This window comes from Dermacentor silvarum, chromosome 4 (assembly GCF_013339745.2).
Source record: "Dermacentor silvarum isolate Dsil-2018 chromosome 4, BIME_Dsil_1.4, whole genome shotgun sequence".
NCBI lineage: Eukaryota > Metazoa > Arthropoda > Arachnida > Ixodida > Ixodidae > Dermacentor > Dermacentor silvarum.
The window spans coordinates 6,573,767-6,598,524 of record NC_051157.2 but is presented as its reverse complement, the minus strand read 5'-3'; the positions used below and the strand labels follow the sequence as shown (position 1 = coordinate 6,598,524).

The following is a 24,758-nucleotide window of genomic DNA, read 5'->3' as shown; positions in this document are numbered from 1 at the left end:
AGGTTAAGAAAAGCTCAAGAACAAGTTAAGGACCGCACAAAGAGCGATGGAACGAAAAATGTTAGGCTTAACGTTAAGAGACGGGAAGAGAGCGGTATGGATCAGAGAGCAAACGGAGATAGCCGATATTCTAGTTGACATTAAGCGGAAAAAGTGGAGCTGGGCAGGCCATGTAATGCGGAGGATGGATAACAAGTGGACCATTAGAGTTACAGAATGGATACCAAGAGAGGGGAAGCGCAGTCGAGGATGACAGAAAACTAGGCGGGGTGATGAAGTTAGGAAAGTGATAGGCGCAAGTTGGAATCAGCTAGCGCAAGACAGGGATAATTGAAGATCTCGGGGAGAGGCCCTCGTCCTGCAGTGGACATAAATATAGGCTGATGATGATGATATGCCCTAAAGCGTCTTATTGAGTCATCAATTTTTTTACATATTCTTTTACCGACTTTATGGTCGATTTTTGGCTTCACTTTCCCTTTTTTAAGGTCACCTGAAAACGAGGCATATAACACATCTGGCGCTGCATGCACTTGCGAGTGGCCCTATGAATATTACTCCGACCGGTGCTACCTCTAGAGGGTGGAAAAAAAACAACAACCGAAACAATAAAATCGGCACGTGTCTTGCCATAAGAGGGATAAGTGATAAATTATGCACTTGGGAATCTCCCAACGTATGCTCTTTCTCAAACTATTTTTCAGTCTTGAGTAAAACTACCACTGAAGGCAACACATCCCTCCTCCAATTTTAATTCCCAGGGATGGGGCACGTCGCTCATTACCTTAAAATGGAATTTTCCTCCTGCATGGATGCACATTCCTTTCCTATGTCTCGGTAGTTATACTCTCTGTCGGTCTTAAAATGGACGAGAGCGAACAGTGCTCTTAAAGCGTCACGCGAAGAGTACGTTTTCTCGCAGGAATGTTTTCGCCGAAGTATGCGTTCATTTTCATACACGATTCAATTGACTCTTTATCGTGGCAAATCGCCGACATGACATTATCAGGCATGGACTTGGCAAAGTGGTGCCAGGACAACTCTCACCTTTACCACTAATGCAAGCTTTTGGCAGCAGCTTTTATTTGTCTCGCTCGGCAGCGCATCGTGTTACGTACCTGAAGCTCAAGCCTTCCTTGGTTATCGACAACTACGCGACAAGCTTCTCGCTTTCCTCAGTTGACAAGCGACAGCTGTGCACACTTGCAGCGCTTGCAACTTGACCTTATCGAGTTACACATATCTGATATATTATTATATAGGAACGATATGGGCATCACGCTGAGGCATTATCCCAGTTTACACAACTGTGATGCACCGGAAGGCGACATGAGATGTGGAATTCGCCAAACGCGCCTGCAGGTGCTCTCCGCCGAGCGCCATAGTGTAACTCGGGGTGCTATTCTGGACCAAGACCTACTGAACTACAGACCTGCACAGATCTCCCTGCTCCAGCACGCCTGGTCTAGTTCACCCGTTTTGCCGCTAGGGATATAACGTACGAGCAGAGTGGCGCTAGTTATAACCTGTTCGCTGTCGTCTGCATCTGCGATCTGTTCCAGCGCTCGTGCTGCTATTTCGGCAGCCACAGATCATTTACATTGTTTGTAAATGCATAAATTCACGAAAATAAAAAGAAAACAAAATTTGCATATGATTGCTTCTAATTTCAATCACGAGATACAGTAGGAAGAGCGGTGCAAGAAAGAAAAATGAGTACAGCCGGCAGACGATAACATTTCTCCCCGTTGCCTTCGCAGAAGGGGGAAAAATCTGATTACCAGAAGATTCATAGGATAAAATATAGTACAATGGAGTAATAATGAAATACAATAACAAAGAACTTGATACATTGATATGAAAAGGAAATTAATTTAAAAGAATCACGCAGACGATATGTATACGCAGACCACACACAAACTGCGTGAATCTGCAGACGCTGCAGAAGGCATGTAACTTCAGCCTTGGCTACATGCAGCTTGCTTGAGTTAATTACAGGTGGGATAACGTAAACGATCACATTATGGTATACTGCTGTGTGCCATCATGTAAAGCAGAACAAAGCAAGGACTCTAGCACGAGTTTTCACAGTTTCATAAAAGCTTTGCGATGCATATTTGACGGGCCGAACAAACACGTAAACAATCACTCGATCAGTTAGGTTTTTTTTTTCTTGTGTGGAACGGCGCGAAATTTCCGCATAATGGCAAAGCTAGAAAGAATTCGTGAACTATTTTACGCGTTATTACATAACACTACAATGAGTACACTTAAACAATTTTGACATACTAGCTGTTGTCTTCGCAAGAAATTGTCATATATGCTAGCAGCCCGCTACAGAAGAGCAGGCGCACACATTCGAACGCCGTCCAGCCGCTCGCCGAGTAGCAGACGAACAGGTTATAAAAGCGCCACCTATGGCCACCGGTTGAACGAAAGTGGGCGCAAGCTGCTCCCATAGAAGCCGGACATCTGTGCAGGTCTGTAGTTCCAGTAGGTCGTGTTCTGGACATTGGCAAATTTCGCCATATTGTCAGATTCGCCATCTTGTCAGCTCCGATTGGCTGAAGGGCTGCCACTCCCATTGGCTGAAAGCTCAAAATGACGCCATTACCGAGTTTGAAAGTGTGTCTGAATTTGGCGACGTCCAGAATATCACCCTTGCGCTAAAGATGCACGGCACGTCACTCTAGAGAACTCAGCAAATTGGTACGTAGGTATATTCATTTTGGCATGCCATTCATAATAAGATAGAAAAACTATATGCCTGCGAAAACAATGCATGAGATTTTACACGCGGCTGATGCCGCCAGGTAGCGCAGCGACGCAATTGGGTTCCCGATAGATTCTGCCGTTACTGTGGGGCTTTCGTGATACCAAAGAGAAGAAGCGAAAAACCGCAAATGTTAGGCGAGAAACGGCAGTATATGAGAAGTGCTGTTGGGGGTCATGCAAATTATATAATCGCCGTGTCAACGAAAGTGGATTAGGTGGAACGTGCGGGCTGACGCGAGCCAGTGTTACGCTCGCTGGCAGAGGTATTGCAGTTGGCATAATATAATCATTATGGTGATCATATATGTGTGATGATCAAGTGCTTTGGTATCTGCTGAAAAGGCCGCACGAGTTTGTTGTCTTTCGTCGTTTGATTCGTTCAGACGTCATTTGCCTCCGAACACCCAGATGCTTTATGCTGCACGGAGAAAGTGTCCATCGCGATTTTTTTTTGAAGCCTATTTATTATAACATCGTCTCTTCAAATGAACCAGGAGCGCGCAGTTTTTTTCCCCCTCACGGAGAGCCGCGCAGGAGCTGCTGGAAGTGCTGTATGTCCATGGCCCGGAAAGCGTGCACGTGTTTGGCGTGCGTCCCCTGGTGTCGGACTGCGTGGAGCTCAAGTCCAAGTTGGAGTGCGGAGAGACCATCCAGTGGCATGCCTACTCCATTTACGTCCACGCAGCAGTGTTCCTGGTGAAATGGGTTTTCTTACGTTCATCTGTATCACAATAGGTATTGCTTCTTTAGCTCAAATTATACGGTTGAGAAAGCTTCAATACGATGGCGCATGAGCGCAGTCACGTGGATTTATTTCATATTTCGCGGGCTTTCTTTAAACACCGAAAAAGAAATCACCACTCAGCATGTATACGTTGCCAGAAGAAATTGTATCGGTCGTTTGTGAATCCCCTCTACAACGTGACGAAACGCACTTGGCCCTCAAATGAATATTAAAAATCTTGCATAATTGATCTTAGTAAATAACTAATGAAGCGGAATATAAAAAAAGATACTCTAAGGAGCGCCACATGATGGCAAACCATATGTCGTTGGTTTCATTCAGCTGCGGTTAACCACTATTCCTTGGTTCAAGTTACGTGAAACACCCTGTGTAGCCTGCAGTGGATTGCTTGGCGCACGCATAGCGCAAATGTATAGCTGCGACACCCCCGCCTTCGTGCAACTTGCAGAACTTCTTGCAATGCCTGCCGACTCCACTGCTGGGACACGATTTTTACGACGACTGGATGGACGTGGCCGCGTCCAAGAACACACTCGAAACGAAGGCGAAGCTGATGAGGTCTGTTCTTCCACAAAGTGTCGCCATGCCCCTTACAAAAATGAATTTAGACAGTTTATAGAATGTCTGTAGACTTCTTGTAGACTGTTTTGCACTCCTATAGATTTGTTTGCGCTCCGTTGTCTATGCAAAATTTACAGATTGTCTGTAGACAAAAGATGATAACGTGCCTATTTCTTTTTATCTGCTCCCACTCTATAGTCACCCTATAAACGAAATTCGTTAAGGTATCTTTCTTTTTGTTCATTCCTAGTGTATAGACGAGAGTAGATAAGGTGTTAATTATTTTTGTCTACTCCCGGTTTATAGACTGTCTATAGACAAAAGTCGATAACATGTCTGTCTCTTTTTGTCTATTCCCGGTCTAGAAGAGGTGGATTACAGAAATATGTAAAAAATTGCGATTTTTAAAACTTTCATAAAACTTAAAAATTATTACCCCGAGTATTAAGAATAAGAGGGGCCGAGTAAAGAACCTTGAGGTACACCAGACGATACCGAAATAAGTTTAGACAAATGGTTAGATATACACACTGACTGGGGACGATTAGACAAAAGCTCGTTGATCGAAGCTAGTACGTTAAAGTGTACGTTTAAAAAGAATAACCTTTGCATTAAGCGGTGGTGCGGTACATTATCAAAAGTCTGGGCAAAGAAAAATGGCATTTGTCTGAACATTAACGTCAACATTAGCATGAGGATTGTGGATGAAGATGACCAGTTGTGCCTCGCAAAATAAACCCCTGCGAAACCCATGATGGGAGGAATGAATAAGTTAGAAATTCATGACATGAGAGTAAATGACGTGTTCCATGAGCTTGAAAGGCACGCTGGTTGAGATCGGTCGGTAGTTTATCGGGGAATTCTCGTTACCAGATTTGAAGATGGAAACGACCTTTCCCATTCGTTTGGTATAGTACCTGTAGTTACGACTTCGTAAAGAGGAAAACGAAGCAATCAAATGAGGTGTACTTGATGCTTTTTAACACGAGTCCTGCTCCTGATGATTGCCTAAGGGTTTCAATGACAGATGAGACGCCATTAGCAGCAAAATGAATAGCCGTCATGGATTAAGTAATGTTACTGAAGGAAGCTGTAGAAGGCGGCGTGTTTAGTTAAGAGAGAGAAAAATAAGTGATTAAAACATTTCAAAACATTCTGCCTCTGTAAGCACTTCACTCATCTCGTTAGTAAATGTGGCATGGTTTGCTATATAACGATTAATTACTTTCCAGAATTTGCGTGGGTAACTAGTTAGCATATTTGGCAAATCAATGATAAAGAAGGAAAGCGAATACGAATACGAAAACGAAGCTGTCAGATAGCTATTCCCGCTGAGTAATACTTTTCCCATGCCTGGCATTACCTCACAGTTTAGCCGTCTTGAAATAGCGTTTCTTGTATTCTCGAGACGTTTTAGTGATCTAGAGATTATGAGAATTAGCGTGAAAGCTGGTAACTGGGATGAATTCGCGTATCAGTTCGAATAAATTGTTTTTAAATATGAGCTAGTTTTCACGAATAGATTTAAGGTGAGAATTCGCCTCGTAAGCTATAATATAGGTGCTAAGTTCGTTATTAATGGCTTCATAATTTTCTTTGTCATATAGCGTTTTAGCTCTTTTGTGGATCCGGCGACGAATAGGAGTAAATGTAAACCTTGAGGTCACTGACTCCTTGGATGTAGCTAATAGATGATAGACTATCAAGATTAGTGGCCAATAGAAGGTAAAAAATATTGGCACAGTCACGTGTGACACGAGTTGGATGTTATAGATTGTAGTTTAGACATATGTTAAGGAAGTATTTGGTCTCCTTTGGGTTAGTTGATAAGTTAATGTTTCGCTATCAATACCTGGAAAATTAAAGTCATTCGCAGTTCCGCCCTAAAAGCGAAGCAGCGATTGCGATAGCAATTTATAATACCCGTGTCACACGGGCGTTTGGAAGGCCTTCCAACCGATAGTCAGTTGACTCAAAGGTCAAGTTCGAGCTGCTACACGGGCGGTTTCGAAGGCCGCCGAGTCAATAGTCTATCGAGTCAACGGAGCACCCTACAACTCTATTGAAATCTCGACGGCCTTTGAGCAACGGAAGCGGAAACAGCGCTAACATGCCCTCTCGTTCACAGTGTGCTCGTACTCACGGTTAGAAAGAACAAATCAAACCAAAATGCTCTAAAAATACTGTATATTAGTGTTAATTATTATTCAATAAAGTATTTTTGCCACTTCATATGTGCGAACTGCACATACTCTCGATAACAGCGACGTGCTTGTGTTCATTCCTTCCTCCATGTTGTCTAGTACCCTCTCCCTCTACTCCATGTGCTGCCGGCTGCCGTCGTATCGCCGCCATTTCGCCGTATAAACAAACATAAAAGAAAGTACAGTGCTTTTAAGTGGCTTTAATGTTGTTTAACTTTTGCTGACATGAAAACGAAAATAAAGATCCGCAGCGCCACACAATTTTGTGAGAAACGCCTGAACCACTCAACGGCCTTTCAAAAGTTCCGTGTAGCAGCGCGACAACTCCTTTGAGTCGATAGAGTTGTGGCGTTTCGAAGGCCGTCGACTGGAAGGCCTTCCAAACGTGCTCGTGTGACACGGGTATTAGACAGCCATGCGAAGTAAGGATAGTAGTTTTGTCTGCAGTATAAACTTGTAAACATTCACTTACCAGCTAAATGAACACATTTCACTGGATGAAACTCGCTGTCAAACGCTGGAGTGAGGAAGCGCCACAGCAGCAGCAAGTAAATTGACCTGCGTGCTGCCTCTCGCTTCAACGCGCACTAAGCGGCGAGAACACCGCGCACGCGAATCTACCAGCACTCGGCGCACTCTGTCCCCAAGATAGGGCGCCATACGCAGCGGAGTCCCTAGTATATCGTACGTTGTTGCAACAAAATTTATAGAGTACCAAAGACGAATCAGCTACTTTTGGACGTAAAGTATTTGGCTCCCTTCACTGTCACAGATACTGTTCGCAATGCAGAGCAGCATTGCGTTAATGCGCTTATCCGCGCTTAACCGATGTTTATACGTATGCGAGGTGCGGGAAGTGACATGCAATGCACCCTTGTTGTTTTCTTCTTTTAAAAAAGCAACATGGTTTGTTCCCTTACCGCCGGCAGGCACTGAACATTTATTTCTATGTACGCCTATATTCGCTTGTTAGGTGAAAACAAGACATATACCATATTCATACATTAACGATATTAACAATATTGTCGCTAGAGGAAAAGGGAAGCAGTCAGTTCCGAGCGAACGTCTCTTTACTGTTTTCCGCAGCAGCGACCAAAACTTCTTCGTCCTTGAGTGTACCTAGAGCGCGGCATTACCCCTCCCTCCAAAAAGAAAAAGAGGCATCGTCTCGATGCCACTACACGAAAGAACAGTGAAAGTTAAGCCACAAAACGGGTGAAATACCACAGGGAGAAAATAAAAGAAATGAGAAAGACAACGGGTGTGAAGACAGGGACCGTACCACAAAATGTGTGAATAGGAGTCAGCGCGAGTGGTAAGCGGCTTCATCCTGATGACGTGAACAATGTCAGAGGAACGTCGTCTACGAGAATGGTGCGATGTTGCTGCTGGAACAACTTCGTCGTTGACTTGACTTAGGCGATGCAGAAATACATATGTAGGGTCCAAAGTAACGGCGCAATAATTTTTCTGAGCGCCCTCTTTGACGTATAGGGGTCCAAACCCAGACGAAATCTCCCGGCTCGTATCCTGCGTCTCAGTGGCGTGTGTTGTATGGACGAACATCTTGAATTTGCCGAGATAGAATTCGTTGCCCTGCTAGATGCCGCGCTTCTTCGGCACGCTGAACAAAAGCTTCTGTATATGGGGTGGTCGTATCAGACGAAGATGGTAGGCGCATCACGTCGAGCATTGTGGTGACGTCGCGTCCGTACACCAGACGAAAAGGAGGAAATCCGGTGGGTTCTTGAAGCGCGGTGTTATACGCAAATGGGACATATGGGAGCAGTTCGTCCCACTTTTTATGATCGGTGGCGACATACATGGAAAGCATATCTGCAATCGTTTTGTTGAGACGCTCAGTTCACCCATTGGTCTGCGGGTGATGTGCAGTTGCCGTATGGTGCGTTCTACCACTCAGCTGCAGAATATCATGGGCCAACTACTGGAAGAAGGCCGTACCACGGTCTGTGATGACGACAGCTGGAGCACCATGTCGAATAACGATGTTTTTGACAAAGAAGTTGGCCACATCTGAAGCAGTAGCTCGCTGAATGGCTTGGGTTTCACAGTATCGAGTAATGTAATCGGTGGCGACAACAATCCAGCGGTTATCAGCTGAAGACTTGGGAAACGGGCCAGGTAAATCCTTCTCGACCTGTTCAAAAGGTTGGCAAGGAGGTCGTACAGGCTGAAGAAGACCGGCTGGTTGCATTGGTGGAACTTTGCGACGTTGACAATTACGACAACAAGTTTTCGCCAGTAGTACTTCTGCTTGATCCTTGCCAGAGTTCGCGTGAAACCAAGATGCCCGGACGTTGGTTCGTCGGGGCATGCACGTAAAATGTCGTCGCAGAGAGAAGCGGGAATAACGAGTAGGAAAATGGTTTCCGTTGGATGAAAGTTCCGCTTCTTGAGGACGTCGCTGCGTAGGCAGAAAGAGGCCACGTGACGCACGAACTGCTGCAGGGGTTGTTGGCGGCGTCCTTCAAGGTATTCAATCAGGGGTTCCAGCTCTGAATCTTGGCGTTGCTGTTGAGCCACGTTTAGAGATGGAAGAGTACAAAGGAAACCACAGTCCTCGTCAGTACCTTTGGTGCGGGTTCGACGGGGGCGCGGCAGAGGCAATCGGCGTCGGTGTGTTTCTGACCAGACTTGTAGACAATTGTCACATCAAATTGCTGCAGCCGAAGGCTCCATCTTGCGTGACGGCCCGAAGGGTCCTTGAGATTCGCCAGCCAACACAGAGAGTGCTGGTCGCTGACGACTCGGAAGGGGCGTCCGTACAAGTATGGGTGGAACTTCTGGATAGCCCACACGACCGCTAGACATTCTTTTTCAGTTGCAGAGTGGTGTTTTTCAGCAGCAGACAACGTGCGGCTGGCATAGGCAATAACGCGTTCAACACTAGCTTTAAATTGTACGAGTGTCGCTCCGAGACCAACGTTGCTAGCAACCGTATGCACTTCTGTGTCGGCCTCTGTGTCAAAGTGACCAAGGATCGGCGGTGTCTCTAGAAGTCGTTGAAGGTCGTGGAAAGTGTCGGATTGTGCCGGGCCCCAAAGAAATGTGACGTAATTGTTGATGAGTCGTTGCAAAGGTTCGGCAATCTCAGAAAAATTGGGCACAAAACGGCGGTAATACGCACAAAGCCTAGAAACCGGCGTGCATCGTGCTTCGTCTTCGGTATCGGGAACAAAGCAACTGCCGTGGCTTTCTCGGGGCGCACTGGTGCTGCTGACAATGTGACCCAGAAATTTAAGCTCCTCGTATCCAAAGTGACATTTTTCGGGCTTCAGAAACAGGCCGGCGGTGCGGATGGCCTGAAGAACCGCCTCAAGCCGCTCGATGTGTTGCTCAAACGTGGTTGAAAAAACAACTACATCGTCTAAGTAAACTAAACACGAGTGCCACTTGAGGTCAGATAAAACTGTGTCCATCATGCGTTGAAATGTGCTCGGAGCGGAGCACAATCCACAAGGGAGGACCTTAAATTCGTAGAGACCGTCCGGTGTTATAAAGGCTGCTTTTTCCCGGTCCCGTTCGTCAACTTCAATCTGCCAGTACCCGCCACGTAGACCCATTGAAGAAAAGTAACGAGCATGACGCAGGCGATCCAAAGAGCCGTCAATCCGAGGAAGAGGATACACGTCTTTTTTCGTGATCTTGGTCAGTTTGCGATAATCGACACAGAATCGTAGTGAACCGTCTTTCTTCTTAACTAGTACAACAGGTGATGCCCAAGGACTTGTCGATGGTTGAACGACATCATCATCTAGCATTTGTTTAACTTGATGACGAATAGCATCCTGTTCTCTCTGCGACGCGCGGTAAACGTGTTGGCGAACAGGTTGGACGGTTGGTTCAGTGATGATTCTGTGCTTGGTTAGAGGAGTCTGCTTGACCTTCGACGTGGTGGCAAAACAATACCTAAATGATGATAGTAGACTGAGGAACGTCTCCTGTTCGGGTTGTGGCAGCTGTGGATTGACGTTGATGTGACAGGTCAAGTCCATATCGCTGTTTTCCTGCATCGAGATTGTTGTTACCGAAGCACATGCGTTGAACCCGTCCAGTGTTTCAAAGTAGGCCATGGTGGTATGCTTCGCAAAGTACTTGTATTCGCCACTGGAGTTGGTGACTAGGATCTTGGATTTTCTTCAGGAATATGGGGCGATCATTAATCTGCGTGACTATATGATATAATCATGACCACTTGCTCGCAAAAGGTGAGCAGCTCTCTTTAGTTTTGTAAGACCTGCACCCATTATTATTCTTTGCGCACGGCCACTCGATCCACGTTTACGAAAGTGCTAATTTTGGGCAGAAATTGGGTATAGCCCAATTTTTATCAATTTTTGTTCGCGGTGAAAAAGTCGGGAAATAACGGGTTTTACTCGAAAACGAAGGACCCTAGATATAGGCCACTGGGGTTGTATACTTCTGCCGTTGCTCTAAAGCCTTTTAATACACTAGTATATGCATAGCGTATACCTCCACATTTGTTGATTACATTATATGACCTCCGTAGTCATTCTCGACACGTCCAAACTGACCCGCCGTGGTGGCGTACTGGCGTTACGCTACTAAGTCCGAGGGCGCGGAACCGAATTCCGGCCAGCGGCGGCTGCATTTCGTTGGGGGAGGAATGCGAAAACACCCGTGTACTTAGATTTAGGTGCACGTCAAAGAACCCCAGGATTATTCCGGAGTCCCTCATTACGGCGTGCCTCATAATCAAATCGTGGTTTTGGCACGTAAACTTTTCTTAACTCCCTAACAGTAACACTGTGCACATTTAAGGACTTGTATTTGTGAATCACGAGCGATAGTACAACGTGGCTGGTAAAAATCGTCCTTTCGGGGGCATGTATGCCACGTGTGCATGCCAGTCTTTAAAGTTAGTTTGCGGGGATTAAGTATGTAACTTTCAGTCACGCCATTTGGTGGAGAAACATAAAGTGCCCACAAAAATAGGGGATACAAAATTCGTGCATATCCGAATGCACGCGTACACACACATACCTGCATACATAAATGCGTACATGCATACATACATACATACATACATACATACATACATACATACATACATACATACATACATACATACATACATACATACATACATACATACATACATACGCACACACATACACACACACAACACACATACACACATGTGTGTATATGCAAGTACACACACATTTGTGTACTTGCATATGCAAGTACTTGCATATGTGTGTACTTGTATATGCAAGTACACACACATGTGTGTACTTGCATATACACACATACATACATACATACATACATACATACATACATACATACATACATACATACATACATACTACATACATACTACATACATACATACATACATACATACGCGCACACAAACCAATAGCTTAAGACACAATAAGAGGAAACTAAGCGGAGCGGGATTGAGATATGGTTCTCTGGTTCAGAATGCCAGAAAAGGCGCCAAAGGGACCGACGGCCACGGCTCAGTGGGATTGTCGCACTGGCTCTCCCAGTTAGTACGTCACAGCTCGGGCTATAGGTTATACTTGTGACGAGCAGTGGTTTTTTTAAGGTTGCGACTGAGTTTAGGTGGTTGTGCGTTTTGCTTAGGCGCTCCGGTTGCATTATCGTTATGGGTGCATTTTGCGTTTAGCCGAGTGGAGCTCACCAGTACTGGTTTTCTTTTTTGTTTCATTTCTACGCGTTCTCTGACGTTCCTTGTGCCGCCAGGACGAGCAGGTGCCTGCCGGAGTGCCACCAGGAGCTTTTGCGCCAGTGGCTGCTGGTGCTGCGCAAGGTGTGCCGGGCCGTGCCTCGCAGCCACACCACTCCCGCGCTGGCGGGCCACTTCGTGGGACCCTCGATGCTGTGGCGACCCGGCGCCAGCTTCGTCGAGCACCCGGCCAATGGAGAGCACGCCGCGCTCGCCACCGTGGTCCGCTGCCTCGTCCTCTTCCTGGACGACGTGTGGAACAACGTCGACGAGAAGGCACGTATGGAACGACGCGTTGCGTGCATCCAGTAGGTGGGGCACACGAACGACGAAACGAGGGACTCGAGGCTTGCATTGCTCTGGCCACCCTACGTGCGGACATGCACGTTCTCTTTCATCTTTCTTTGGTCTGTCATCACATAACAACAAGTCCTCGTATCTCTGTGCGAGCCAGGTGCTACACAGCACAACACGCGCGGCAACGCCTGGCGTTGGGTGCGCGCCCTGTGCGACAGTAAACATTCGAGTAGGCTGCGCATCAGAGACGCAGCCGCAAAGGAAGTACGCGATGCGTCGTGCGGCAGGCGGTGTGTGGGCGCAGAAATGGAAGCAGCCAAATACACAAGTTGCTCTTACTAACACATTAAAAAGCTAGCAAAGAAACTCCAGTGTACACTACCACCCACAAATGAAATTACGCGAATGGGCCGTATTTGTTCCGTCATATCGTGTACACGTGTAGCAAAAAGCAAAATACTGTTTGAGGTGTTGAGATAGGGCGTATGCCTTAGTTTCACTGGAAGCGTTTTGAAAGAAATAAAAAGTGAGGCCCTTTTGTACAATTTCTTAAAATTTCTACTTAGGAACAAATATGGTACATTGGGCGCCCATTTTGAACACGAAAGAAAACGCTTAGAAAGATAAAAATTGCCATAAATTACTGCAATAGTCTTCTTGATGTGTGGAAAAAGTTTTAGCCCTCTAAGTTTGACAGTTGATGTAGAAGAAAGGGTGAAAATGTGAGCCAATTTACAGTTTGTGCTATATTTGTATATTTTTTTCTATATCTGAAGCCCTCACAAAATTATGTTTATACTCGTGACAAGAAATTTAAGTTTATATCATTGGGGAAAATATTTCGTTTACAGTGTGAAAACTATTTATATAATAATATGAGAACGTGCCAATAATGCGCACTTCGCGGACGGTGGCCTAAGGCATAAAGACTATCTTTCATCGAGAAACTAAGCTCGGATTCGCTTTTGCAGCCACAAGAACTATTACATAGCGTTTTTTTTTTCGAGCAATTTAAAGGTGTCAACCGGACATGGTTGTCTGAACTGAAACCAGCCTGTTGCAACTATTGGGCGTCCTACGGTGTAATACCTATTCGTTTTGCAGTGCGTGCTGGCCACTATATAGGGTGGAGAAGTGACCCCAGCTGAACTGTGGCGCCCGAGACCGCCCTGCGCCGCTCATGGCTCAATCTCCTGCGTTCAGAGCAAAGACGTTTCACGCGAAAAAGATGTCTGTGTGCATCAACGCTCCATCAACATTCCTCATGTCACTGAATGAGCAGTCTCAACACATCGTTTACTATATGTTGTCAGCGTAACGTAAACAACGTAAGCGCATTGTGGAGTGCTCGTGCAAATGAATTTATTAGAGAAAAGCCTCGGCTATCGGCATTTCACCTCGTTTGCTTTCAAAGTCGGATAGCCCTGCTTTTTTTTCTCCTGCGGCAAAGTTCACGTGATTTCCGCACTGTATCTGTCCCGCTCAATACTATGCCTGACCGCCACAAACTGTTTAACGATTACAAACGATTACTTCAGGCAGATATATTTGGTAGCAAGTAGAAACTGCACCAATATAGTGTAAGCAGTGCTAATGTGCTTTCAGAACTGCGTTGGGGTAATTAGAACAATGACAAAGAAAATTCTTGTCTCAACTGCCTAGTGAAAGTTGCTTGTAATTTGGAAATAATCGCTGCGGGCAGTGGTATATATCTTTGCAGATGTATGTTATGCAGTGGACGGACTGAAGGTGCTTATTGACATGTTACTTCCATTGCTTGCCCACATGTATGATCTTTCTCTGTCTACTGGGGTATTTCCGTCAAGTATGCAATGCACAAAAGTGACCGTTTTGTTCAAATCTGTTGACAGGAACAAGCTCCCAAGTTATCGACGGGTATCAGTACTTCCAATCATTTCAAAGGGGCTGGAGAAAGTTGTCTGCACAAGGGTCGTATTCGTTTTGTCAGAAATATCCTTTTTTGACTCCGCTCCAGTTCGGTTTTTGTCAAGGTATGTCAACGGAAATGGCTCCGTTAACACAAAAAAGAGCTAATATTAAATGGTTTTCAGCAAACAATACTAACACTTGGTGTCTATATAGACTTCTTTAAAGCCTTTAAAGATTCTAAAGATTCTAAAGCCTCTAAAGATTTCGAGGCCTGCCTCTTGAACTTTCTAATTCTTACTTGAAGACACGAAATCAATGCGTTAGTATTTGAAGTGAGTAGGTTTACTAAACTTACAAGCAGGGGTTACCCAAGGGAGTACACTAGGGCCTGTATTTTTTTAACATATACTACATCGATGACATAACAAACATTAGTGACGCAGCACAGTTCAAATTTATGCTGAGGACACAGCCCTTTTCTTCCACAATCGTATAGCCTAGAAATCACGTGTAGCTGATCACGCGTAGCTAATACCACACTATGTAATCTATTCCTATGGTCTAAAACAAATACATTAGACATAAACATAAAGTAAACAAAGGCTGTTTTGTTTACCCCTCTACAAAAACACATAAGTCTAACTTAGATATCTTCCCAGGAGATGAAAAGATAGATATTGTGTCGGACGTAAAAACACTTGGGTTCAACTTTAATGAGCATTTGAAATGGAATGAGCACGTAGTGCATGTAGCAGAAAACAGGGCAAGGGCATGTGGCATATTCTGCAAATTAGGAGACACTCTTCCCGGGAAAATGAAGTTATTGCTGTATGCAATACAATATTCGCTTCCCACTCGAATTACTGTAACCTCGTCTTGGGAACGCCATCTGAATAAAATGTCTGCAAACTGTCTGTCTTACAAAAAGTTGGACGGTGATTCAACCTCCCAGTTCAAGTCGATGAAAGCCAAAGTCTTTCTCAGCGAGTTGGGAATGAAAAAAATGTCACAGTCTCGCCCTAAGGGCGAAACAATGAATGCGATACCAACACAGCAATGTCATACGAAGTAAGGTGGGCGGCTTTGGTAGCAATATGAATTGTAGTAAACATGAGCTGATTAAGTAAACAGGTGTGCTGCGGCGTAAGTAGACCGACATGAAGAGAGACTCGATGACCACGAGAAGGCGCGTATGAAACGGTGGTGTTGATGAGAAGCTCTTCCCGTGGGCAGCGCTTGCGAAGGGACACACCTGTAGCGCTGCACTGCCGATCCGGGCAGCATTGCATGTGTAGCGTGCGTAGAAAATGTGGCCCGACTATTACTAACTGAATGAACAAGCGCGGTGTGAGCGCGCACAAACAAACATGAATAGATCACACTGAATGTATGCAGACAACGACTGTCAAAACGCTGGCAGCAAGCGCATACGCCGCAGTGGGCGAAGGTGCGTGCGGTCTATCGCTTCAACGGAAACTGAGCGGCGAATGCACAGCGCATAGAAAGGTCAGAGCCGTGTGGAGATAAGAGACGGTGCGGGCGAGCGACGAGCGCGGTTGTTGTGCGCTCGTCGCTCGCCCCCCCCCCCCCCTCTCGTGCGCCCCCCCCTCCCTCCGGCGCTGGCTTCCCGCTTCCTTGCTTGCGCGTCGGAGATTGAGTGCGTTCGGTCTCCGTGATAGCGCGCGTCCCCGCACGCTTCCGCTCGGGCATACGGCGCGCGCCGAAGATTTTATCTATACGGAACCTCACGGCGATGGCGACGGCGACGGCGACGCCGACGGCAGAAATCCGGTTGAAGTGTCCATATAATTGCTATCGCAATAATAGGCGCGGAGTCACCGCACGTCACTCTTCGCGCGAGGGGAGTAGCTGAGCAGTGTTGGACTCAGATTTCTTTACTGCACTGTGTTCGGGATCGTCTCACACTTTGACGTATGATGATGTGCTAATTCGTTTTAAATAATTTCCAGCATTTAACATATCCAACCTATGATCAGATTATGAGGCACGCCGTTACGGAGGAAAAGCGTCCGTGGCGTAATGGTTACAGTATCAGGCACACGGGCTAGATGTCCTCTGTTCGAATCCAGACAATTTTATTGATAGATTTACAAAATCAGTGCAGCTTGCACTAGTGGTGTAAGGCAAACAGCGGAGCTTGTGATCGACCAAGCTACAGCCAGGGTCGCTATCCCGACGACGCTGGATACTTAAACGCAGACTCTGGCGTTCTCGTTCTCTGGATCTTCTCGGCTGCAGCTTCCGCACGGTATTCCGGATCGGCTCGTCGCCGACGCGCAGATTCTCGCTTGGCCGCACGACGCGCTTCAAGACGCGGCCTGGCGAAGCGCTGACATGTCTAGGCGAAGCGAGGCACATGTGGTTGCTAGGAAACGCCAAGTGACTTCATGGCTAGACGGAGCAGGTACGCGGTCGTAGCAGCTTGGCGCGGCGGTGCGGAGCGGCGGCGAAGCGAGGCGCAGCTGCGCCAAGTGGTTGCTAGGCAACGCGCGGTCACGTAATCGCCAGGCGTAGTTTCTGGTCTGTGCTATACGGGGCAACCTCCGGCTTAAACAGCTCCGCTGTTAAAAAAAATCTCGCAGTTTCACCCGAAAGGCGAAGCGTGAATTGCGATAGCAAATTAGTAGATAGCTATACGGAGTAAGGATTGTAGCTTTATCAGCTTTATAAACTTGGACATGCAGGGGCACCAGCAACGCGCAAAACTGTTGTCGACGCCGTCGCCGTTTTGCCCGCGTTCGCATCGAACGCGCGCGGCGTTGGTGACTGTTGCCAGGACCTCTGGGGACGGCTCGGAGCATAGCCTTCTATATAAAAAAATATAGGAGGCTATGTAAAAAATATAGGAGGCTATGCTCGGAGGTTTTCGACGAGATTAGAACGGGAAACTCGTCGATCAGCGTCGGAAGTCTTTACCACCTTCTCGCGTCGAAACGTTTTTATACAAATAAGCATTTGGTGCCGCAGCTAAACGTCGCCTCCCCTCCCACCCTCCCGTCCCCCCACGGCCTTTCGCGCGACGGAAGAAGTCGCGTTTGCTCTATATATATGGTGATTGCAAAAGAGGAAAGAGACGCTTAATTCTGCAGCCCTTGAGGGAGCACGGCGCAGAACGCGCGGTTGTTCTCCGCCGTGCGTTCGCTCCCCGTGAAAGCGCGCGTCCCTCGCGCCCTCTCACTCGCACATACAGCGTCCGGCGCGCGGCGACGATTTCATCGTCGTTGACGTCATACGGAACCCCACGGCGACGGCGATGTCGACGGCAGAAATCCTCTTTTGAGTGTCCATATAATTGCTATTGCAATAATAACAACTTCGCCATAAGGTCGATGCAATAAATGCGATAGCAACATGTTAGAATATTAAACGAAGTAAGGTTGGTAGCTTTAGTGACAGTATGAATCAGCGTATCTTTAAACGTTGGTATGAATCGCAGTAAAGATTAGCTGGCTAAGTAAACAAGCGTGGCGTGACGTGCGCAGACACACATGGACAGAAAGAACTCGATCAGAGCGAGCAGCATCGGCTAGGCCTCCTGTTCCCGCAGCGCCGCGTATGGGCGACTCCGGCGTTGAGCTGCGGCGTTCTTCCCGCGTTCCTGGCGCCGTATGCGGGCCCTCCTAGCTTCACACCAAGTTCTCGGCTGGCTTTCTGACAATAAACACGCGGAGGCATGTTTGCGCGATCTGAGGGATACGGTGCTTTGCTGCAGAAACCCCGCACCAACAGGTGGCTACTACGAGTGGAAAAAACGATGGCACAAGCTGACAGGATCTGCATAGTTGTGTTACCGTTCGCTCCAGCAAGCAAAGCGTCCTAACCTTGCACGCACTTCTGTGTGTACAGCTGCTTCTGTGCACCAGCTTGTACGATTTGAACACGAACACGCGTAGACATATTTCGCCACCTGGCGTTCAAATTCTGACGCAAAGGGTGTGAGTTACAGTTGGTGTGAGTAATGTTTTTCAGAAAATATAATAAAACTAATGAAATCGGTATCTTTATGTGTATTTACCGACGATGGTAGAAGATCGCATGGACTGTTCATGTAACAAATATTGCAATAAAACGCGCCAAGAGCCTCAACGCGCTGGCTTGTACGCAGGAAATGCTTAAGAGTGTTCTTATAGTGCACAGTTGGACGAAAACTCGTCAGGCGCGGGTGATACATTGTCAAAATAAACGGGCACCCGCCCAAGGTTCAAAAAGGAAATAAAATAAAATGCCGTTTCGAGACCGCTCCGGGTCCCTTGCTCACAGTGCAGATGGGCGCGAGAGGGGGCGATTATTTATGCTTTAAGTGGCGTAAAGTGCGCATGTATATCTCGGGGAGATTACCCCGTGTCCGGTTAGTCGCGTGTTTAGTCGTTCGAATATGTAAAGATTCCAAGAGTAGTCGTGAAGATAGGCGTTTCTCGGTCGCGATTATGCTCGCAGCATCCCAATCGATGATGTGGTTAGTAGTCATGTGTTCATCCGCCAAGGCGTTCGAACTTGCATTGCCTTTCCTGACATCGTTCTGGTGCTGCTGAATCGTTCTGTTTAAATTCCCAGTTTCACTTATGTATAGGAGTATAGGATGCGTCACAGCTTTTGCATGGTATCTTGTAGATTACCCCTGGAAACCTTGACCTTTCCAAAGGGTCTTTCACGCGTACGAGTTCTGTCTTTGTTTGTTGGCACGTATGCGATTTTTACGTCACCTCACTGATTCTTTGAGTGTAGGGGAGAGCCGCACTTTACTGCTTTCTCTTTTTCTTGCAATATATATATATATATATATATATATATATTAATGAAGATCGCGGCAACCAGTGGTCCCAGGGGTACATACCCAATAGCACATATCAGCCCACATTTTTAAGCTGCACTATCTTCGTGATCGGCCCACGATAAGAGGCTAGAAACATACCCCATGTGGAAAAGTGGTGGTAACTCGCTAAGATTTTCTATTAAAAAAAAAGGGTCTGCGCGACGTCGCTAGAATTCACTACGGCACTCCCATTGGAACTTCCTTGAAGGAAGTTCCGGAGCGCGCCAACTAAAGCCCCGTTCCTTCTCTCTTGCCACACGGCGCGCGCTGATCGGGTGCTGGAGTAGCGCTGGAGTGAGGAGGCATCGGGCGCTTGTGGGATGGTGGCCTCCTCTCTTACGTTGCGTTGGTACCAGACCGGCGTTTGAGAAACGATTTTCACGAGTTTCTGTTAATTAATTCGATTAATTCATGAGTATTCCTATCTTTTAAATTATTCTGAATTATGTTAGTTTATTTTGAACCGGTTTTGGTCAATTCTGCACTTGATTTGACCCTGTTTTTTGCGCGTGACCACGACATGAGATCACATTACACGCCGACAGCCCGGGCCCCTAAAGTGCGTCGCACTTAAAAATCGGGGGATCCCACCCATACGTGGGGAAGGGTGACAAGAGAAGCTTTCTTCGATGTTAACTGAAATGTCTTCACTTGTACTTCTTCTCTACTTTGTAGCTCAATAAATCTAGCTAAACGCACGATCTGGTTCTATTTTGTTCATTTCTTCTTCCCACTCGGCTGGTTATGTTGTCGACTTCTTCAATTCTTTGTAGCCGGCAATAATGTTTTTGTTCCCAATTACTTCTCCACTTCTGTGTAGCTCAATGCTCCTGGCCATTCTTGTCCCACTCCACACTCAGCTGCTATTTCAGCCGACTTCTTGAATCCCTATGCCTTGTTCTGCTTGTCCATCCTGGAACCTACCAATTTTGGGGAATCGGACAAGCGTGTTTACATGTCTAGTGACACATGCCTAGTGGCAAATACCCAGTGGCCCAAGCTATTTATAATCGAATATAAGTTTCTTCGAACTGCGGTACCTACTCAGTCCCGCATCTACAGTTACCCCCACCGGCGTGAAAGAGGTTCGTTGAAGAGCAGCACATATGTACACATTGTCACAGTGTACACATTGCTACATACTCAGGGACCCAAGGTGGTCCAGCGGTTGATTTCGAACCCCGCACAGCAGCCCGATGCGCTACCCATGGACCACCCAGTGAGCCAGGTAGGTGGGGAGACGGTTAGAGACATAGATAGATAGATAGGTATATAGATAGTCTCCGAATTGTGCGTGAGGTACCAAAAACGCTAACACATTAACAAGTAACAGCAAAAGAGAAGTTTTGTTCCCAACACGGAACATGTTGAGCACGGACTTAACACCACGAGAAAGACGCAACGGAGGGCTCCGTTGTCTGCCTTCTTCGTGGTGTTGAATCCCCAATCAACATGTTCCAACGCCATTGGAATACACGCATTCGTTTAAACCACACGCATTTAAAAACAAAATCTAAAGCGCTTGGCTCCGTCGACACCATGATGGTGATCTCTCATCGCAGAACGTCCTCTCCGCAGGCGATCTTCATGGCCCGCAAGCGCAGCACCCGCGAGGCGGTCGTAGACGCGAGGCCGGATGCGTTCACGATGTGCACCGCGTCCCAGTTTGTCGACAGCCTTGAGAGGGAGTCGAGGCGCCAGGCTGAGCTGCACGACATGATTATGGCGGATTCGCCCGCGTCGTCACCGAAGCCTCCGCAGGTGAGAGCGTCGCACGCTGGCGACATGGGCACTCATGGGTGAGGGAGTGTGGTTCGCAATGCAACGCCGGGGCTCTCCTGTTGCCTCGGTCGCATGAAGCCGCTGCACCCAGGGCGATAAGCCCTGGCTAAGATTTAACAATGTTTAGGTGCACAAAGACACGAACAGGAAAAAAGCAGCTGTGTCAATGGCTTTTCACACCATTACGCTGGACCGCAGTGTATGTAATGTACTAGAAGCACAGAGTTGACGCGTGCTTTTGAGCTATGAAGACTTTGAAGAATACCGTACGATCGTTCGAGTCCAGCTGCGCTTGTTAGCGCTCATATCGACAAAATATTTTCCCGAAAAACGAAATATTTTTCTTGTTTACGGAATATGTATTGTCGCGAGAGGAAACGACAAGCCGTCAGTTCCGAGCCAACGGCTGGTTACTGTTTTTAGCTGCAGCAGCCACCAAAAACAACTTCTTCGTCCTCGTCCTCCAGCGTAACCAACGCGCCGCATTACACCTCCTTCCAAAAAGAAAAAGAGGCATCGTGTCGATGCCACTACAGGGAAGAACAGTGAAAGTTAAGCCATAAAAGTTGGTGACAGGTTAAATACCACAGGGAGAAAATGAAAGAAATGAGAACGACAACGGGCGTGAGGACAGGGAGCGCACCACAAAGTTTGTGAAATGGAGTCAGCGCGAGTGCATGGTAGGGCTTCATCCTGGTGACGTGAACAATGTCACAGGCACGTGGTCTACGAGATTGGTGCGATGTTTCTGCAGGGACAACTTCGTAGTTGACTTGACTTGGGCGATGCAAAACTTTGCACGGTCCAAAGTAACGGCGCAATAATTTTTCTGAGCGGCCTCGTAGACGTGTAGGGGTCCAAACCCAGACGAGATCTCCCAGCCTGTATGTTACGTCCCGGTAGTGTATGTTGTATCGACGAGCATGTTGACTTTGCCGAGATAGAATTCGCTGTCGTGCAAGCTACCGTACTGCTTCGGCACGTTCACCAAAAGCGTCCGTACCTGGGACGGTCGTATCAGACGAAGTTGGTAGGAGCATCACGTGGATCATAGTGGTGACGTTGCGTTCGTAGACCAGACGAAAAGGAGGAAACCCGGTGGTTTCTTGAAGCGCAGTGTTATACGCAAATGTCACATACGGGAGCAGTTCGTCCCAATTTTTATGATTGGTGGCGACATACATGGAAAGCATATCTGCAATCGTTTTGTTGAGACGCTCAGTTAACCCATTGGTCTGCGGGTGATACGCAGTTGCCGTACGGTGCGTTGTACAACTCAGCTGCAGAATATCTCGGACCAACTGCGCGGTGAAGGCCGTACCACGGTCTGTGATGACAGCTGGAGCATCATGTCGAATAACGATATTTTTGACAAAGAAGTTGGCCACATCTGAAGCAGTAGGTCGCTGAATGGCTTGGGTTTCACAGTATCGAGTAATGTAATCGGTGGCGACAACAATCCAGCGGTTATCAGCTGAAGACTTGGGAAACGGGCCAGGTAAATCCTTCTCGACCTGTTCAAAAGGTTGGCAAGGAGGTCGTACAGGCTGAAAAAGACCGGCTGGTTGCATTGGTGGAACTTTGCGACGTTGACAATCACGACAACTTGTGACATACTGCTTCACGGTTTTTGTAAGTTTTCGCCAGTAGTACTTCTGCTTGATCCTTGCCAGAGTTCGCGTGAAACCAAGATGCCTGGACGTTGGTTCATCGGGGCATGCACGTAAAATGTCGTCGCGGAGAGAAGCGGGAATAACGAGTAGGAAAATGGTTTCCGTTGGATGAAAGTTCCGCTTCTGGAGGACGTCGCTGCGTAGGCAGAAACAGGACACGTGACGCACGAACTGCTGCAGGGGTTGTTGGCGGCGTCCTTCAAGGTATTCAATTAGGGGTTCCAGGTCTGAATCTTGGCGTTGCTGTTGAGCCACGTTTAGAGATGGAAGAGTACAAAGGAAACCACAGTCCTCGTCAGTACCTTTGGTGCGGGTTCGACGGGGGCGCGGCAGAGGCAATCGGCGTCGGTGTGTTTCTGACCAGACTTGTAGACAATTGTCACATCAAATTGCTGCAGCCGAAGGCTCCATCTTGCGTGACGGCCCGAAGGGTCCTTGAGATTCGCCAACCAACACAGAGAGTGCTGGTCGCTGACGACTCGGAAGGGGCGTCCGTACAAGTATGGGTGGAACTTCTGGATAGCCCACACGACCGCTAGACATTCTTATTCATTTGCAGAGTGGTGTTTTTCAGCAGCAGACAACGTGCGGCTGGCATAGGTAATAACGCGTTCAACACCAGCTTTAAATTGTACGAGTGTCGCTCCGAGACCAACGTTGCTAGCATCCGTATGCACTTCTGTGTCGGCCTCTGTGTCAAAGTGACCAAGGATCGGCGGTGTCTGTAGACGTCGTTGAAGGTCGTGGAAAGCGTCGGATTGTGCCGGGCCCCAAACAAATGTGACGTCGTTGTTGATGAGTCGTTGCAAAGGTTTGGCAATATCAGAAAAAATGGGCACAAAACGGCGGTAATACGCACAAAGCCTAGAAATCGGCGTGCATGCGTGCTTCGTCTTCGGTATCGGTAACAAAGCAACTGCCGTGGCTTTCTCGGGGCGCACTGGTGCTGCTGACAATGTGACCCAGAAATTTAAGCTCCTCGTATCCAAAGTGACATTTTTCGGGCTTCAGAAACAGGCCGGCGGTGCGGATGGCCTGAAGAACCGCCTCAAGCCGCTCGATGTGTTGCTCAAACGTGGTTGAAAAAACAACTACATCGTCTAAGTAAACTAAACACGAGTGCCACTTGAGGTCAGATAAAACTGTGTCCATCATGCGTTGAAATGTGCTCGGAGCGGAGCACAATCCACAAGGGAGGACCTTAAATTCGTAGAGACCGTCCGGTGTTATAAAGGCTGTTTTTTCCCGGTCCCGTTCGTCAACTTCAATCTGCCAGTACCCGCCACGTAGACCCATTGAAGAAAAGTAACGAGCATGACGCAGGCGATCCAAAGAGTCGTCAACCCGAGGAAGAGGATACACGTCTTTTTTCGTGATCTTTTCAGTTTGCGATAATCGACACAGAATCGTAGTGAACCGTCTTTCTTCTTAACTAGTACAACAGGTGATACCCAAGGACTTGTCGATGGTTGAACGACATCATCATCCAGCATTTGTTTAATTTGATGACGAATAGCATCCTGTTCTCTCTGCGACGCGCGGTAAACGTGTTGGCGAACAGGTTGGATGGTTGGTTCAGTGATGATTCTGTGCTTGGTTAGAGGAGTCTGCTTGACTTTCGACGTGGTGGCAAAACAATACCTAAATGATGATAGTAGACTGAGGAACCTCTCCTGTTCGAGTTGTGGCAGCTGTGGATTGACGTTGATGTGACAGGTCAAGTCCATATCGCTGTTTTCCTGCATCGAGATTGTTGTTACCGAAGCACATGCGTTGAACCCGTCCAGTGTTTCAAAGTAGGCCATGGTGGTATGCTTCGCAAAGTGCTTGTATTCGCCACTGAAGTTCGTAACTAGGATCGTGGTTTGCCTATTTTGGAGCTCATAACCGAGTAATCAGCTCCCGTATCGACAAGTGCAGTTACCGGATAAGAATCGGCGGAAACAGTAATAGCAGCAGAAGTTCTTTTCGTGGTTTCGAAGGAAGGCGTCTGCGGTATGTCGCGAGGGAGTGGCGTCGGCGGATGTTTGACGGTTTGCATGACAGCGGCCTCACCCCGGGACGTCGCCGTTTTCAGTTTCCCCGACGCGGGATTCCGCCGGTGATTCCAGTGGAATCAAAGGCGGGTCGAGCGCGGTTTGGTGATGTGTGCTGACGAGGTGATGGCGACCGCTACCGTCTTCGCTGAGGGACAGGAGGAAGACGGTTGCTTTCCAAGTACTCCTCGATTTTGTGCGGGCGTTCACCGTAGCGCGGG

At 47.4% G+C, this 24,758-nt stretch overlaps 1 protein-coding gene across 1 annotated transcript in view; it reads left to right on the top strand.

Annotated features, from left to right (window-relative positions):
* Positions 1-763: 763 nt before the first annotated feature.
* The window catches only part of LOC119448029 (SH3 domain-binding protein 1-like), a 43,923-nt gene continuing 19,928 nt past the window's right edge, over positions 764-24,758 (top strand). Inside the window, exons 1-6 of the mRNA XM_049665127.1 lie at positions 764-768; positions 3,300-3,471; positions 3,969-4,078; positions 12,043-12,301; positions 20,194-20,274; positions 20,625-20,807. Coding sequence (XP_049521084.1) covers positions 764-768; positions 3,300-3,471; positions 3,969-4,078; positions 12,043-12,301; positions 20,194-20,274; positions 20,625-20,807 — 810 coding nt within the window. The remainder of the gene's footprint in view (positions 769-3,299; positions 3,472-3,968; positions 4,079-12,042; positions 12,302-20,193; positions 20,275-20,624; positions 20,808-24,758) is intronic.